Consider the following 16,577-nt stretch of genomic DNA (forward strand, 5'->3'; position numbering starts at 1 on the left):
CAAACTCTAATATGATATATATATATATATATTAGTTGTATATTGTGTTAATACTTAATTCTACTTTTTACTCTTTTCAGGGAAGGTACTTTACTACAATTTTTTTTTCGTTGTTATATTGTATAAATAGCAAAAATATAATAACTAAAATATAAATGAAATTACAGGTATAAACTCCTTTCATTTTATTAGTATTCTAACACATGAAACCGTTAAATTAAATAAATATGATATATGAATTATTAAATATGATAATTTCAACAGCAATAATATTAGAGTTACAACTACAAGAGCCAATTTTTATTTTCTTTGTTTCGATAAGCGGTGCAGACTAGTCAACTTCCAGAGTAAGTTAATAAGGTAATTCTCAAATTAAAGGCACTTTTCTATTTTTGTTATTACAGCACAGTGTTAAATGAGTCAGCCTGAGTAATTTATCTATTTCTTAATAACCATTTAAGTTAAATTGGTCTTTGCTTGTAGACACCCTGAATCATAATTATCTTTGTAATAATAGTTTTATTGATGTTTATTATGGTTATGAGAAATAAAAAATAGGTAAGTATATAGTATTTATTAATTTATGTAAAGCAAATAATGAATGAATAAACTAGTTGTTAACCAAATTATATAGTTGACTACTAAGTCTCAAACAAATGTTCCAAATGTCAATAATAAAATTTTAACTACAGACCAACTTTTCTACAAACTTTAAGAGTGTTATAAATGATAATTAGAAGATGCTCATTGAGTTATTGTTTTAATTATAGTACTATATTTACGAGAATTACTTTACAATACCTTTTGTGCACTTAACACTTGTATTATATGTTCTATAATTAAGTAAAATTTAATGTAAAAAATATTAACATATTTATAAGATAATATCCAATACAAGTTCAATAAATCAAATCAAATCATGACTATAAAAATACATGTTAGATGTATCTAACAAAATTATAAGTTTTAATGGTAATAGTTATTCAGTAAGTAGACTTCATCCTATGCATTTATGATAATGTACAAATTTAGTAATTTTTTTTAAAGCACAATTCATACACCTCATTCATATTATGTTCATAGTAAATAAACGTGTTTAAAAATTTACGTGTTTTTGTAGTCACTGAGTGTATCTGAACATCTTTAATTGCTTAATTTTGTTCTGTATTTGTATCTGGTTAGATACTCTGATTACATTTCATGTACTTAACATTTTTTAAAATTTAAAAACTGTTGTACTACTCTGACTAAGAATTATAAATATAACGTTTACAAGAAATTATGATTACGTTTGACAGTTAACAAGATTTCGAAAAAATCGCATTAAAATATCGAAAGTAAATGGGTACCGAAGTTCGAAATCATCTTTTCGTTTGTCGGGTAACTGTCAGTCTATGACTATTATTGCTTCAGTTTATTAACTTACCTTCTCATTTTCGAGAGGTTGAAACACTTTTATTTATTTCTAGGAGAGAAGAGTTTTTAAAATGGATAAAGCTAGATTGTCGTACGTAGTACGTCTTAATTTGCAACAACTCGGCAAAATCAACGATTTGCAAAATACATCAACTAACAAGGTAAATAGCTTTTATCAATATTTATCCATACGCTTAATATTTATAGCTAATATTTATTTTAATTTAATTATATAAAAATGAATTACAATTCATACTTTTAGTTTTGGTAAAACTGGCTAACATGTATTTTTTTTATTTTCACTTAGAGATATTTTAAGCTTATTGAATTACTTAGTATGTACTATAATTATTAGAACGAATTTACAAATATTTTATAAAAGTGTAATATTGTTACTGATGGAATACATTATTGCTTATTTATACATTATGGTATATAAGTAGTATCTTTATACTAGATAAATTAACTATATGATTTTTACAAAAAAGTTTAGATCATTCCTGAGAAGAAAAAACTTTTGCTTTGATAATTTGAAAGTTATAGCTTGTATTGTACAAAATTCAGATGAAAGTTAAATTAATTAATATCTACAAGTTAAATTATACACTCAGTTTCTATCCTCTAGGTTACTTACAGTGAAATAGACATTCTTTTGTTTCTTATCATTGAATTTGAAAAGAACTTTGCTGTATAAAGTTTATTTAAATATTGTTGCAGTTGATTAAGGCCCTTAATGCTTTAGGCATACCTAATAACTTGGTGGTAAATATAAAGATAAGCTTTAAATTTTTTGACTTGAAATAGTATGGAAGATTTAAATTGATGAAACTTAATTCAGTTTGTTTCTTGCTTAATAAGTTTAATCAAACATCTCTCTTTGAAAATTTTGTGTAAGCTGAAAAAAAAGCAAGAAGTTAGGAAATGAATATATATTGTGATTCTGCTAAAACAATGATAATGGTTCAAATTATTATAAATAAATTATAATATTGGTTAGTTTAATTATTAAATGATAAAACGGTGCAGATATTTATAACATTTTATATTTTCTGTGAGTGATAATTATAATATAGTATTATGTTTTTATTAATAATATTTTCTCTAAAGGTAGGTACTAAAAACAACATTTTATATGAATGTTAACCTAGTTATTGAGATGATAATATCATATAAAATTATTTTGAATAGTAATATTCATATAATTGTTATTTGTTATGGTTTTACGAAGGTACAGTTTTACGATTTTTTATGTTTTTATTATTTACGCATTATGATTTACGACATACAATATTATTTATTCAATGTTTTATGTTAACTTGCTCTATGGAAAACCTCTATATTATAGCCGATGGCGTGGCGACTTTAAGATCTATAGTCTATGCTCGTATTTTGTATCATTTGAGATACTTCTTTTAATTATACAGATAAAAATAGTATAAATTATTTATAAATACGTAAACATAAAATTAAAATTAGTTATTAAAGTTATTGGAGTTGTATAAAAGTTCCATGACGTTTCACAATTATTAAATGTATTGCATGTTTTTGACTTTACCGCGCAAGTATTGTGTTAGAGACCTATTGCTATCCTCTTTTCTCATGCACAACTCGCAATTTAAATATGCGGTTGTTTCTTTCTTTCCCGTTCCTGCTCTTAGTTCGCGTTTGCTGCGGTGCGGTCTACGCTTAATTTCGTCACTATAGATTTGTGAATTCTACTCAATAAAATTGTGTTTTGAAGACTATTCCGCCATTGTAATAAAAATTGTCTTTGTCAGTTGTAACGTGCAAGTGAATTGTTACGTGGGTATTGTTCTTATTTGTATACGTTTGTGCAACGGGCTGAAAGTTTTTTTACAGTGCATCATTTCCTGTTCTATATTGTACAGAAACAAGCAATAGGTAAATTACGTTTGCTATCGCTCTTTTCACTATCACGTGGGTTAAATATCGTTTTTCTATATTAGAGTATACAAAAACAACGATTTCCTATTGTGTTCTGTTATGTTTTTTCTTTATCATTTGTAACCTAATCAAACTTATTTTGTATTTCAGAAACGCGCCGAACGCTTTCGGGGTAAGCCTCGCAATACGGCTCGTAGGAGCCGGCGAGGTGAACAAAGAATGAATTTAGTAAACAATAAAGTGAAGTGTAATTGTGTTAGTTAGTCTCAATAAATAGTGTTCAAGTGGGCGTTACATCATTTCATAATGATTGAATTTGGGAACCCGCCCTGACGCGATTAGCGCCGGCGTCCGCGGCGGGCGGCGCTCGTGTCATGGCCCCGGCGCTTACTGTAACTCCGCAAACGACACATTACGACGTGGTCAACGAGACTGAAATATTAGCCCACCGAAGACGGGCCCTTGCGTCCGTCAATAACCTCTCAACACACATGGAGGAAGATGATATGGGGCTGCAGAACCAGCCTAGTTTGGCGAAAGATTCGCAGGAGATGGAACAAATCCTTGTGGATCTGGGCAATAGTGACTTAGTTCAAGCTGATTTGCTTCAAGCTATTAAAACTCTGGAGAGTGGGGGAGATGTTTTGTCAACTGGTGATCCAGATGCTATATTTCCTCTGTCAAGCTTTGATTTGCCTGAAACGGTTGATTCAGAAGGTGATGCAGCTGAGGATAAAATCAGACTTTTGCAGGCTAGGTTAGAACGAAGATGTGCATTTTTGTTAAGAAGATTAAGAATATTACAAGCTCGTTCTGTTGGAAAAAGAGTAGCTGAAGAAGTCACACAAACCTTTGAAAAATGTACTCGAGGTGCAAGAAAAGATGGTGGTGGACGACCAATAGGTTTAAAAGCCTTTATTAAAAGAGTCGATACCACATCCGGCCTACAAGCAAGTGCTGCTTCTAGGACTGTAGTTGGTCCAAAATATTATAATGCTAGTACTTCTAGAGGTGATGCAACCAGATCTGCATCTTTAGGGGTTCCTTCAGGCACATTAAATGGCTTAGAGGATACAGCTGGTAGCTTGCGTTTTCATTTATCAGTGGTGAAGCAACAATTAGATTCAGATGCAACTGATTCTTCATCTGGAGCAGAGAGTAATGACGAGGCTGTTGTATATAATAACCAACATCAACAGCACATGCCTATGTAAGTGTTTTTTCTATATTTTGAAAGTAAAGTTAATACTACTGTTACATAGTGGAGTCTAAGACTCAAGGTATATATAGCAAATAGGTGAAGCTTGGAACATGCAGATGGTACTGTTAAAATATAATTCTTGTGTTAATTACAGATATATCAAATCTAGTGATTTCTCAACTCTTCTTTATGCATATTACTCTTAATTAGTTATTCTTTTTAACAAAAAAATTTGAGTCTTGAAATTTATAAAACAAGATGTTTGATGTAAGATGGAAAATGTTTCTGTTTTTACACATTTTGCGGAATCAACCAGTACAAGAACTTATTTATTATTAAATGATTTATCAATAAACTTTAATTTCTAAATGCTTTAGTGTTTAATTAGCTTAGCAGTTAAAGTTTGAAGGGTTTATGGAAAGTGTAAGGCTGGGGATATAAAACTATTCTAATACAGATAAATTCATATTATAATACTTTTGAGTCATATATAGTAGTGATTTGTATGTAATCACTAGTTTGATTTAAAACTCTTAATGTAAAGACTGTTTTTTAAAATACTCTACCAGCTGTTTTGTAGTTGTAGTGGTGTTCTTGATTTTTATTACACATCTTTTTTTATTTCAGTGAGAAAAGAGCATTATGGTCTTGGCAAAAGGCTCGTGCATCAATTGCAACACGTTGGTGCTGGCTACAGGCACAGATTCAGGAGTTGGAATATAAAATAAGACAGCACAGTGATTTGCATAAGCAGGTATGAGTTGTTTTAGTTTTCACCACATATTTAAAGTATCGGTAATTGAGCACCTACAATATAATTATTATCTATATCCCAAGGCACCAAAATTTGAGAGACTATGAAAATAGCACCAGAAAATTGTAAATTCAGTGAGAATACAATCTATTTTGTGTTATTAAAAACTGTCAATTTTTTTTGATCCATAACATACTACTCACAATATTACAAGATAGATAGTAATTTTAGTATTTACAATTTTACAGTGCCATTATGTTTCTATGGTAGAGAAATGGACCCTATTATTTTGTTTATAAATATATATGGTTGTACTTTATCATTTAAATAATATCTAACTTTGTAATCAATTGTATGGTATTGGTGAGACTTCTGGTTCAATCTTTCCTATTTTTTTCACACAACTGTAATTGTTTTGTTTTATTTCTTAATTTAAAAGTAATATAATTAATATAGATTGTAAGACTGTGTGGATTGTATAATGGTTCATATATATGTGTATTTGTTTAGCCAAGCAAAGTATTACTGAGAAAATATTTCATTACAAAAAGTTAAATAATAACCTACCAATGTTCTTCAAAAGTAATTTGAAGAACATTGGTAGGCATATATAACATTGGTAGGTAGACATATACAGTTAAAAACAGCTTGCACTTTTTAAATCCAGAGTGGAACCCTACGTTTTACCTTAATTAAAAATAGGTTTACTGTTATCTATCTAAACTTGGAAATGTATAATATTTATAACTATAATATAGAAATAAATTTCATTGCCGGTGGACTACCAAATTTTGTCTACGTAGTCTTATGTGCCTTAAGCCTGTTACAACATGAATAATTTTTTGTCAATGATAACAAATCTTATCATATTAGGCTGTTAGTATGTATATTAATCAGGTCGGACATTCACCCTCATGCAAGTTCAGATGATACTTTGATATTAAATATTTTTATGTTTCTATATTGACAATAGGAATCATCAACAAAATATAACAATAATGTTTTAGTAGCTTTTTGACCTTGTTTTTTTTTATTTCTGTGTTGCTTTCATTTTGTTTATTGTATTAAATACTATTTATTTATATTCAATACAGAATATATGAAAACTATTGAAGTATCTTAAAAACTTAAGTTTCTCTTTGTAACACCTGTGAATACCATGAAGGACCTACTTGCCGTAAGTAAGCAAACAAAGCAAACAAAGTCGTTTACTTGTTTTGACAAATTTACTGGTTTTGACAAATTTACTTGTTTTGACAAACTATTTTGCAAGGAAAAATTTAATAAGCCACACTGATTATGCAATATAAAAAATCCCTTTATTATGAATCCCTCGCAACTTCGTGACCTTGGCATAGGCCAAGAATGAATCATACGTAAATATTTTCATATAATCGACCGTTCTATTGTAAATTCAATGCATGATAAAGCCATTATTAAGGGCAATTATATTGTACTGTTTAGTATTATTTTTGTTACATTATTCAATTACTCCGTAAGACGTTAAAGTTCTCATAGCAGTGTTATGTAATGTCGATAATTAATAATTTAAATATTATTTAAAGGTCCGCGAGGCAAAGGGTCGTATAGAATTTGAAGGTGAACCTGTCGGTTATGAAGGGAGCCTCCCAGGCGATGATTCTCCCTGCACCTGCGCCAGAATACGACCCTTGCGTCGGGAGACGTTTAAGAAACGAAAGTTATTGCAAATGCACAATCTGCATCTTGCTACTACTAAAGCGGCTAAACCCAGTGATGTTAAGTAAGTTGAATATTGGAAACATTTTAGTAGCAGTGTGATTAGAAATATTTGCTTTATTGACATAGCTATTACAAAAGTATGTCACACTAGCAATACCTAAGCTAGTGATTGAGAAATCTAATTTTTGTGATTGTATTTAAAGACGCCATAAAGTAACCAATTCATGATCCAATATCCAAATTATCTCTGTAATGATTTTACAACTATGGGAGGGTGGGTAACAATTTAAATTTCACTGTCTTATAATTTATGGTAAGCATCAACCAATCCTAAAGTCAGACTTTTGAAAATATATCAATAAATATTATTATTCAGGTGCAGCTGCGTGAACCCATTGGAGTCGTGCGCTGTCTGCACGGGCCGAGCCGAGTCCACTCAGCCGCAGCCGCCTTTCTCTACATTGTCTCCTGCGCAACGCCTAGCTCTCGTCGATCCCAGCTACCATCCTGTGCTTAGCACTATAAAAGGTAAAAGGATCATATATTGTTTATTCTGCATATAACACCGCTTTTAATTAATATAGTAAATATATGAATAGTTCATATTCTTAAGATATAGTTAGTGCTTGTTGAAGGGATAGAAATATTTCTATCAATGGAATCTACATTTATTTCAAGGAGAATGCCACTCTTTACACAATATAACAGTGAGTTTAAGATCTTAACAATATAATATTAAACTTGGCCGACATAATAAAAACAAGACCTTTATCAAAAAAGTGTATTGTCCTTCTCTTCACTGACTGATTTTGTTCTATATGCAGAAGTTAGGTTAGTATATTTTGCCAATATTTTCACCCTCTTTTGCATCCTTCAAGCAACTTAAGGTAGATAAAAGATGGCTAGTTGTTTTCCCCTTTTTAATCATGAGTTACATTTTCAGATGTGCCACCATCAGTTCACATGAGCGCGCTCACGTCTCGTCCGTGGTTCCGGTCTCGCATCAAGTCCTATCGCGGCGCGCATAATTCATCTATCACAAAACAAACGATTCAAGCTTCGCAGCCCACACAGGCAACTTCAATGACTACCAAACGACATCCTACCAGTTAGTAGATGTAGATTTCCTTAATATAAAAGAAAACACTGTCCACCTGATATTTACAATGAACCTATAATAACGTTATGCCTGCAAATTTCTACTAGTAAAGATGCAGATTATGCCATTGTTTATAAGCTGACATAGAATTTCTTGAGTTCGATTTTTGGGTAAACAATAATGATGGTTAAATTATCAAAGTTACAAAGTCAGTCTAGCCTGTGTAAATAACATAATATACATTATATGCCGTGAATTTCAGGATTGAAACGAGGCAGACCGCCGCTATCCCGCAAAGTTAAAGAGCGTGATCGTGACGACGATACTTCGACATCTGGACAAGAACGGTACAAATAATTTATTTTGTTATTGGCTTATTATAGTATAGTCTTTTTCTACTTTTATTTTAATATCAAAAAGTATATTGTGTCGAATTTCAGAACTCTGTTAAAGTTTTATCAGCTACCGAAACATTCATACAAACTAATTAATTTTATTTTCCCAGTGGGCGCGGTCGAGCAAGCACAGAATCGCGCGGCTGGAGGCGGCAGTCGTTCGATATCGATAACATCGTGATACCACAAAGCATCGCTGCTAACACACGGCCTGAAATACTCACCTATAAGGAGATTCTAACGCCTAAGTAAGCCTTTTTTACGCCCATATAGAATTACGACATCCTCTGATAATTTATATTTTAATCCTTTACTTAAATAAACTCATTGTTAATTATTTATATTACTGTGTATTTAAATAGTGGACTAGAATTTAGTATTCCAGACTGTTACACTAACAAAACCGAATATAATCGCCTGTAACAGGAATTATCATATTTTTAACACGCACTACGTTTTCATATTTCATTACATAAAATTTTTAAATATTAATAAACAATATTTCACCCTTGTAATTGTATCTCTCAGAATGCAAAGTATTCATGGTAACTAGGCATGTAAGTCGTAGGTGTAATTCTAACATATTTGGTAAGTTCAGAGAAAGGCTTTAAATAATAATATAAATATTTATATGCAAGACTAAAAGTTAATATTGAAAATGTTTTCAGATGGCGAATAATGGATATATCAAGACCTAAATTGAATAATGGGATTAACAATTCCAATCGTATGTCGGTAGACGGAAGTGAGGTACTTATTTTTTTTTACTTAAACGTTACACTACCACAATAACACTACATTATAAAGTTAACTTTGTTTTGCTACTTCTTAAATATTCATACACAAATGACTAAGCCCTTGGCATCACATCAACGTCGTACTTCATAAGATTATGGAAAAGTATTGAAACTTAGTCTGCGTAAATATTTGTATAAAATGCCGCCCAGTTCTTTAAGCTTATACTTTAGATGTGGGGTAATATCAAGATTACCCCACAATGTCAAGACATTTGCACTACTGTGCAAATGTGCAGTTATACTGAACTGCACTCGACACAGTTTATGTACTGATGTATATTTATGATGAAAATTATATTACAGGAAGAAGATGTATCTGAAATGTCACTATATCAGCGACACGCCCGCGCTGAAACCCAAGAGAGGAACCGATTTCTGCGCAAACAGCGGTCGAGAAGGAATAACGCTGAACCACCCTTAGACCCAGTACCTGTACAAAATCATACACAGAAACCACAGCCAAACATAGTACTACAAAACAACCAACAAAGCAGTGAGGTAATTTTTAATTTTATGACATAGTATTTTTTTATACCAAAGATTATTTATTTGGATGTGATATCATTCAATCAAAAATCATGGTGCCGTTTGTCAATTATAGCTAATATTATTAAAAATGTCAAACAATTAGTCTTTAACGTCACAACGACTTGTGTAAGTGAAGTAATATGTTTCCATTTAAATGCCTTTAAGTAGTATTTATCATAATGTTTTTCGATAAAACCAAAGGTAGCATATTTATAAGTACTATAAGTTAAATGATGTTGTGAAGTTATTATTTTAAAATTCTGATATAAGATAATATAAACTTATAGGCTGAGAACCCATATACACCACGGAGTTTCCCGCTACAAGACGAAGTTTACCAGGACATGTTATCTTTCATGCCCGAGTCATACCAGCCCAGCTGTAGTCCATCTCCGATTCCGTCACCTCAGGAAGAAGAATTGGAAGATTCCAGCACATTATCACCAGCATCCCTACTTATGTATGAAGGGGATGACCCCGATGATGCAGAATGGAATCCGAGTGCGGAGAAATCGGAGCGTAAGAAAAGTATACTAAAGTAATTCTCTACTTGCTTCAGTTTGTAGTGGTCCGAAACAAATCTATTTGAGCAATTAAGCCATTACCTTGTTTTGGGTGTGCTGAAGACGTCATGGGTAAAATAAGTTTTGATAGTTCTTTAAACTGGTTTTGGTTGTTTTAAGTGGTATCTGAACTTGTTTTACAGAACTATAGTTCAAAGTACTATATCTTTCAAAACATGGTGTAGAATATTGGTCACACCTATTTTGGGTTTATCGGAAAGTACAAAGTAGTCTGTCAATGTCATAGTTACAAATGTTTACATCGATGGTAATAAATATAAAAATTACTAAGTTGGTTCTAGACAAAAGTTGGTAACTTTATATATAATTGAAAATAGGTTCTCACGGTATTTTACTGATTTTATTTGATAAATTAGAGGTCTGATATATTTTAATTAATTAACATTTTAAGCTAACTGGATGACAAGTTAAGCTTAAGGCACTTAGTTACAAATGTTATGTACACATATTCCAGATTTGCGCGCAGAAGCATATTTCTTGTCTGTTTGTTATAAATGCTTTTAACAAGTTATATATAAATTATAAATACTTTATTGTTACTTTTCATCTTCTAAAAGTACTAAGATGTGTAGTAAAAGAAATAAAAGGTGTTTTGTCATCTAAGTATCTTTACATTATTTGTTATTAAAGGATGTAGAGAAATTAACTTTTATGAAATGTCTATACCCAAACTACACATATTGCCTGCTTTGTTCTGAATGATGGTTATTACTGCAGCCAAAATCTTAATATTAAATCCTGTATAAAAACTAAAAAATTAAGATAACAGTGGTAAGAAAATTTCATAGCATTTTGAGGACCTATTCTTTGTAATTTATTTTCGCATCAAAGGGATACATTGATATTTGTATTATTGTTTATTTGTTGGTTTGAATGTAACGGTTAAGCTTCAGTAACTCATTCATTACATCACTACTGAACTACTGTAAACAATGTAAATTTTCTGGTTTTAGTTATTTTTATACTGATAATGATAACTTGGAAATATTTGTTTTCTATTTCATTTTATATTTGCTGCTGTTGTCACTAATCTGTGAGTAGCTAATATATAAAAAAAATACATCGTCCCTTACATTCCTTAGAACCAGTTATTTTTTCTTTAGCCAAAATTGTCATTTTAAATTGCAAGGTTTGCATTTGACTTAATCCAGTCATGCTGTTGTATTGTTAATTGTTGCAGTTACATCAAAACCTATTGCAATAAATCGTCTTGGAAATTTATTATCTGTACAGTAACATCTGCGTTGTTTAATAATTGATAAAGTAGATGTTTTAAAAGTATTATAGTTTCAAGTACTAATTTTAATTTAAGTTGTAAGAGCCCGAACCGCTAAGCGAATGTAAATAATTGAGCGGGCACTGGAGGCAACTAATAGACTGGTTACAATAATTTGAATCTCTGAAAGAGTTTTCAGTTCCGACTTTGTTTGGACGCATCAATTAATTCGATGTTTTGTACATAGATATGTGTAAATAGCTTCATATGGCTAAATATGTAGATAAATCCTAACAGTCTTCAATACATACAGAAAAAGGGGACTTTTCTTTTTTGATTGCCATTGGTATGATTTGGTTTGTAAATATTTAAAAGCAGTTTTTTTCCAGTCAATTTTGCATTTTTTGTGTAGTTTATTTGTAAAAAGGTGTACATGTTATTTTTAATCCCCTAAAACTGTTTAAAGAAGCCAAAGTCTTCTGTTATTAGAAATAAGTTAAGGATTGGAATGTATTGGAGAAATATGCTTGAAAATGTTGTATATGTTTAGTATGCAGAATAAAAACTTTAATTCTTATAATTTTTTCTATTATAATGAAGACTACAGAAAACACTATTGCAACTACAACCAGAAAAAAATATGATACAACATTAATTAGATAAGATATAGATAGTGGTTTAATTTAAATTTTAAATACTATAAGTTTAAATACATATTGTTATATAAAAAAGTACTTTATACTTTCTTCACTAATATTTTATGTTTAATTGAACAACAAATATTTTATCATGAGTTTTCAAAAACTTTATGGAAATTTATGATTATATTTGCTCAATAAAATATTTAATTTGATCCATTTTCTGAAAACAATATAATCCATACATTGACAACACTGACATTTTAAAATATAAAAAAGTGCAATCAATAATTAAGTACATTACAATAAAATTCTTAAAAAAGTTTACACAACCTAATTATTAAAATTAAAACATGGCACATTTAAATATAGGGGGAATATGTATAGTTAAAGTAATTTTACAACATTTATTAATATTGCAGTAACGAAAAGTGCACATAAAAGTTGCATGTTATATAGGCGGCGCCAAATAGTACAAGCCTATTTTGGCCTGCTAAAAATATTTCACTTGGTCTTATATTTGCAATATTTTTTATTATTCCTTATGGTCAATTGGGATATATGTCTGTATTATAAAATTACCTAATACTTAATCACACAATATGGTTTGCAAATAATACTGAAAAATGGTGCTTTTCATACACAGCCTTAAATAATTTTATATTACTTGCTACATGGAATGCTTCATTAACACTACAAATGCTTTAACAATGGTGGTAAAATCATGTCATAACATGTATTTAAATCACTAAATAAACAAATGCCAATGATATAAAGACTACAACTGTTGATTCATATTTTTTCAAAATTTACACTGCATATTCTTTTAACTAATATGCAACAAGATCATTACATATAAACTCAAAAACCGATAAATCTTTATCACAATGTTTAAATTAAAAATGTTTACTTCATTCAATAAGTATTTTTAAATCCTTAAACCCTGATATGGCTGTTTTGAGGATTTGATCTTTGGCCAGTTCTTACTGGTATTTGTAAAATGATTACAAAAAATTTAATAACAAAATCTTAATACAAATTCAGTCTAGTTAATATTCCTAGAAAGATCTTGTATGCGTCTAGCATTACATTCCTTACAATATAGGTGATCATCTAGAGGATAGCAGCCACGACCTTCTTCCCTTGAGCAAAGTGATGACCCACAATCTTCACAGGAGTAGCATGCAATATGAAAACTCTTGTCCAAAGCAACAATTCGGACTGTTTCCTCAGCTCCACCTTCTGGAACAATGGGCTCTCGACAGCGCGCGCAGCGCGGTGCATATCTGATGCAATATTATAATTTAACTATAAAATTGTGTACAATATCCTCAAGACCAAAAAAAAGAAAGAATGCTTAAAAATTGTCTTATTGATATAAGATATATAACATATCGAATGTATTGCTGTGTGTAATTACTATTTTTTTTGTTTATCTTTGTATATGTTAAAACTTACAAAGAAATAAACACATTAATAAACTAATAGAACAAGAACTGCTTTTATAGATGAGACCACTATGGACCACCATGAAATAATATTTGATCAACAGCTTTGATCTAAAAGTTTGCATATTTGTACATATATTTTTTCTTACAACTTATTTGGTCATGGGGCCAATATTCATCTGTTACACATATGTGAAACAGATCACCTATCAAATTTTTAGATCTTCTATCTAAATTTTTAGAAAACTATCAAGTTTGCAGTAGTTCCTTAGAATCTAGACACAATATATACCTTTTATGGAAGTCTTCGATGCAATGAATTCGATTAACAGCATCCACAGTAAATGGTATGCCATCTAAGCTCTTTTGGCATACAACACAAGTGAAGCAGCGAGGATGGTATGGCTTGCCAGTAGCTCTTAGAATGCGATCCAAAATAGGATCACCACAAACACAGCATTTCTCTAGTGTCTCCAGATAATCTCTTTCACAGAGAGCTTTTCCTTGTACAGCATAAAAAGGTCTTCCCTAAAATAAGGACACAACTTTATTCATTGTACCAATTTTATCATATGGCCCATATACAGCATATTGGTTCCATATAATTAAATTGTTACTTTATTCCTTATAGATGAGTGTAAAAGTATCTAATAATAAACAAACCTGTAGATTGATTCCACACTGCTGGCAACAAAAGCATTTAATGTGATATATTCTTTCCATAGCAGTACACCCAGTTGTCTCTCCCATAATTTTTTCACCACAACGATAACAGTTTCCACAATACAAGGCATCATCTGGTTCTGGCGTGGATTCTATTGTTGTTCCAACATAACCTCCATACAGTGATGTGCCTGATAGTTGGCTGCAGGGTCGAGGATTAATAGGCTCATACAATGATTCATATGTTGATGAAGTCTGTGATCCACCGTAAGTAGAAAAATCTTGTGCGTTTACTGATGCAGATGACGGTGGATAAGCGGATCCAGGGCGTCGTAACTCGCTATAATTTGACTGGATTCCCACATCACTGATTCTCGACACTTCTGATCTTGCATCTCTATCGTAAAAGTTTTCGTTATTTCGTTGTATTGGCACATTGGTATAAACATGACTCACGCCGCCAGGAGGCACTAAGTTACTGTATAGTAGCACGTCTCCACTTTTGCCTCTACCTGAATTTCTCACAATACAACTCTTAACCGGTACAAGATTTGAGTATGTAGAACTGGTACGACTTCCAGATTCCAGTCGTGATGAATAGGATGGCTCACACGCAGACTTTACAGAATAACTTTGAGGTATTTGCGGCAGCGGAGGTTTAGATTTTTTAGGTGGAATAGACGGTTTTCTTTTGGTTGTGTTAATATCATCCTGTAACTTTGCATCTAGCTCATTTGCATATATTCGTAAATCAGCCAATTGTTTGTCAAGTGTATTCATATTTTACTTCTGTTATAAGTTGTTGTTTTAATTAGGAAAACTAATTTAATGTTAATTGTAAATATAAATAATTATATTAGCACGATCAATGACTAATTCGATACTGGCGACTGCAAGTGCAGAGTGCACTTAGCACTGTGCAGAACACAGACTATTTCTAATCCCCACGCCCCTTGTACTCGAGGGCATGTCGAACTTAGAAGCCTTGTCCAGACAAACAAGCTTTGCGACAGGCGTGACCCACTAACGCTAAGCGCTTTTTAAAATGGTCACGTGACCAAGCGTGAGGTAAATCACAGTCTTTTTTTAAATAAATTGTATTTTTACTGAGACATCATTGAAAATTACGATCTAGGATAACTTAAGACTAGTAATAGAGTCTAAAGTAATTTCAGTCTTAGCCAATTTCTATAAGGATATTTAACATATGTTTTCGATATCGATACTTACAGTCTCTATTAAGGGGAAGACTATTCTTATGTAATTTTTGTTAATTACCACTTTTTAGGACTTACGACTTACGTGCACTAAAACTAATTCATTAATTCAAATGGTTATGTCCTTTGATGAGCATTGACTATTCCTTTGAGAACTTTGTTTAAGAATGATGTTGGAATCGTTTAATTATTTGGATGTAGCTCTTACTGGTGCAGTCCCACAGCCGGCAACCATAACTCCATAAAGTTATGTGCTACACGAGTGTAGTATGATGAGAGATATCAAAACGAGTTAGTTTAAAAATATTTCACATAATTGTGAGTTCGTGATTTGATGATGATTTCGAATGATGAATTTTCTGATTTTGAAGAAATAGAAGCCGCAAGAGAGTATATTAGATCCAGTCTTGTACCCCTTTATACACGTGCGCTATTTCAGAACTAAAAGATAACGAAACGTGATCATTGTATATAGCGCCTACTGAAAAGGAAGTGATAGAAAATCTATAAAAAGCCTTAATAAAGCTTTGTTGGCTTGTGGACCAAAAAATGGGGGGATGAGACTTAATCAGTTCACATGTAATAGAAAATAATGGAAACCATTATTAACGGCCAGCTCCTGAGGTTTCTAGAGGGCCACCAGCTGTTTAGCGTTTATCATTACGGCTTTCGAAGTCGTCAATCAGCTGGTGACCTTGTGGCTTCTGGTATACCTTACGTCAATGGAATGTAAGGGGGAGGCGCTAGCGCCTGTAGCGAAAGTTTAGAAATAGCGAAAACCTTTGGTTGGGTGTGGCATATAGCGCTGCTCTCGAAGCTTCCAGCCTATGCACTTTCTAAGTAATTACGTGAATAGATCTTCAGCTTTATGGCTAATTGGAGCATCAAGGTCGTCATCGACCTTAAGCCCGTGAACGCTGGAGTCCCATAAGTCTATGTCCTATCCTCGATCCTGTTGCTTCTGCATATCAATGATGTGTTGCAACTTAGCAACATTCATTGCTATCTGGATGAC

At 31.7% G+C, this 16,577-nt stretch overlaps 2 protein-coding genes across 4 annotated transcripts; one reads left to right on the plus strand and one right to left on the minus strand.

Moving 5' to 3' along the window:
- The first annotated feature begins 1,438 nt into the window (after nucleotides 1-1,438).
- LOC123713685 (KAT8 regulatory NSL complex subunit 1) lies at nucleotides 1,439-12,173 on the plus strand. Of its 3 annotated transcripts, none has more exons than XM_045667490.1 (11): nucleotides 1,439-1,577; nucleotides 3,472-4,531; nucleotides 5,150-5,276; nucleotides 6,842-7,038; nucleotides 7,354-7,505; nucleotides 7,921-8,085; nucleotides 8,339-8,423; nucleotides 8,582-8,719; nucleotides 9,140-9,221; nucleotides 9,572-9,766; nucleotides 10,084-12,173. In XM_045667490.1, exons 2-11 carry the CDS (start codon nucleotides 3,696-3,698, stop codon nucleotides 10,336-10,338), a joined length of 2,232 nt encoding a protein of 743 aa, XP_045523446.1. In that variant the 5' UTR covers nucleotides 1,439-1,577; nucleotides 3,472-3,695; the 3' UTR covers nucleotides 10,339-12,173. The 3 variants fall into 3 exon arrangements, with proteins under 3 accessions (XP_045523446.1, XP_045523445.1, XP_045523447.1); XM_045667489.1 differs by lacking the exon at nucleotides 1,439-1,577 and adding an exon at nucleotides 3,088-3,318; XM_045667491.1 differs by lacking the exon at nucleotides 1,439-1,577 and adding an exon at nucleotides 3,088-3,219.
- Nucleotides 12,174-12,454: 281 nt separating this feature from the next.
- LOC123712743 (lipoma-preferred partner homolog) lies at nucleotides 12,455-16,550 on the minus strand. The gene is made up of 3 exons (XM_045665989.1): nucleotides 14,346-16,550; nucleotides 13,975-14,210; nucleotides 12,455-13,520 (listed from the first exon to the last, which is right to left on the minus strand). Exons 1-3 carry the CDS (start codon nucleotides 15,123-15,125, stop codon nucleotides 13,280-13,282), a joined length of 1,257 nt encoding a protein of 418 aa, XP_045521945.1. The 5' UTR covers nucleotides 15,126-16,550; the 3' UTR covers nucleotides 12,455-13,279.
- Between the last annotated feature and the right edge of the window lie 27 nt (nucleotides 16,551-16,577).

This window comes from Pieris brassicae, chromosome 8 (genome assembly GCF_905147105.1).
Source record: "Pieris brassicae chromosome 8, ilPieBrab1.1, whole genome shotgun sequence".
In the NCBI taxonomy this organism is placed as follows: Eukaryota; Metazoa; Arthropoda; class Insecta; order Lepidoptera; family Pieridae; genus Pieris; species Pieris brassicae.

Bases quoted from the DNA above. Each gene is read 5' to 3' on its own strand.
- LOC123713685 (XM_045667490.1), top strand. From the start codon at position 3,696: ATGGCCCCGGCGCTTACTGTAACTCCGCAAACGACACATTACGACGTG. The intron at 4,532-5,149 runs GTAAGTGTTTTT...TTTTTATTTCAG, and splicing joins CATCAACAGCACATGCCTAT to TGAGAAAAGAGCATTATGGT. The intron at 7,506-7,920 runs GTAAAAGGATCA...TTACATTTTCAG, and splicing joins TGTGCTTAGCACTATAAAAG to ATGTGCCACCATCAGTTCAC.
- LOC123712743 (XM_045665989.1), bottom strand. From the start codon at position 15,125: ATGAATACACTTGACAAACAATTGGCTGATTTACGAATATATGCAAAT. The intron at 14,211-14,345 runs GTTTGTTTATTA...TCCTTATTTTAG, and splicing joins AGTGTGGAATCAATCTACAG to GGAAGACCTTTTTATGCTGT. The intron at 13,521-13,974 runs GTATATATTGTG...ATATTGCATCAG, and splicing joins ATCGAAGACTTCCATAAAAG to ATATGCACCGCGCTGCGCGC.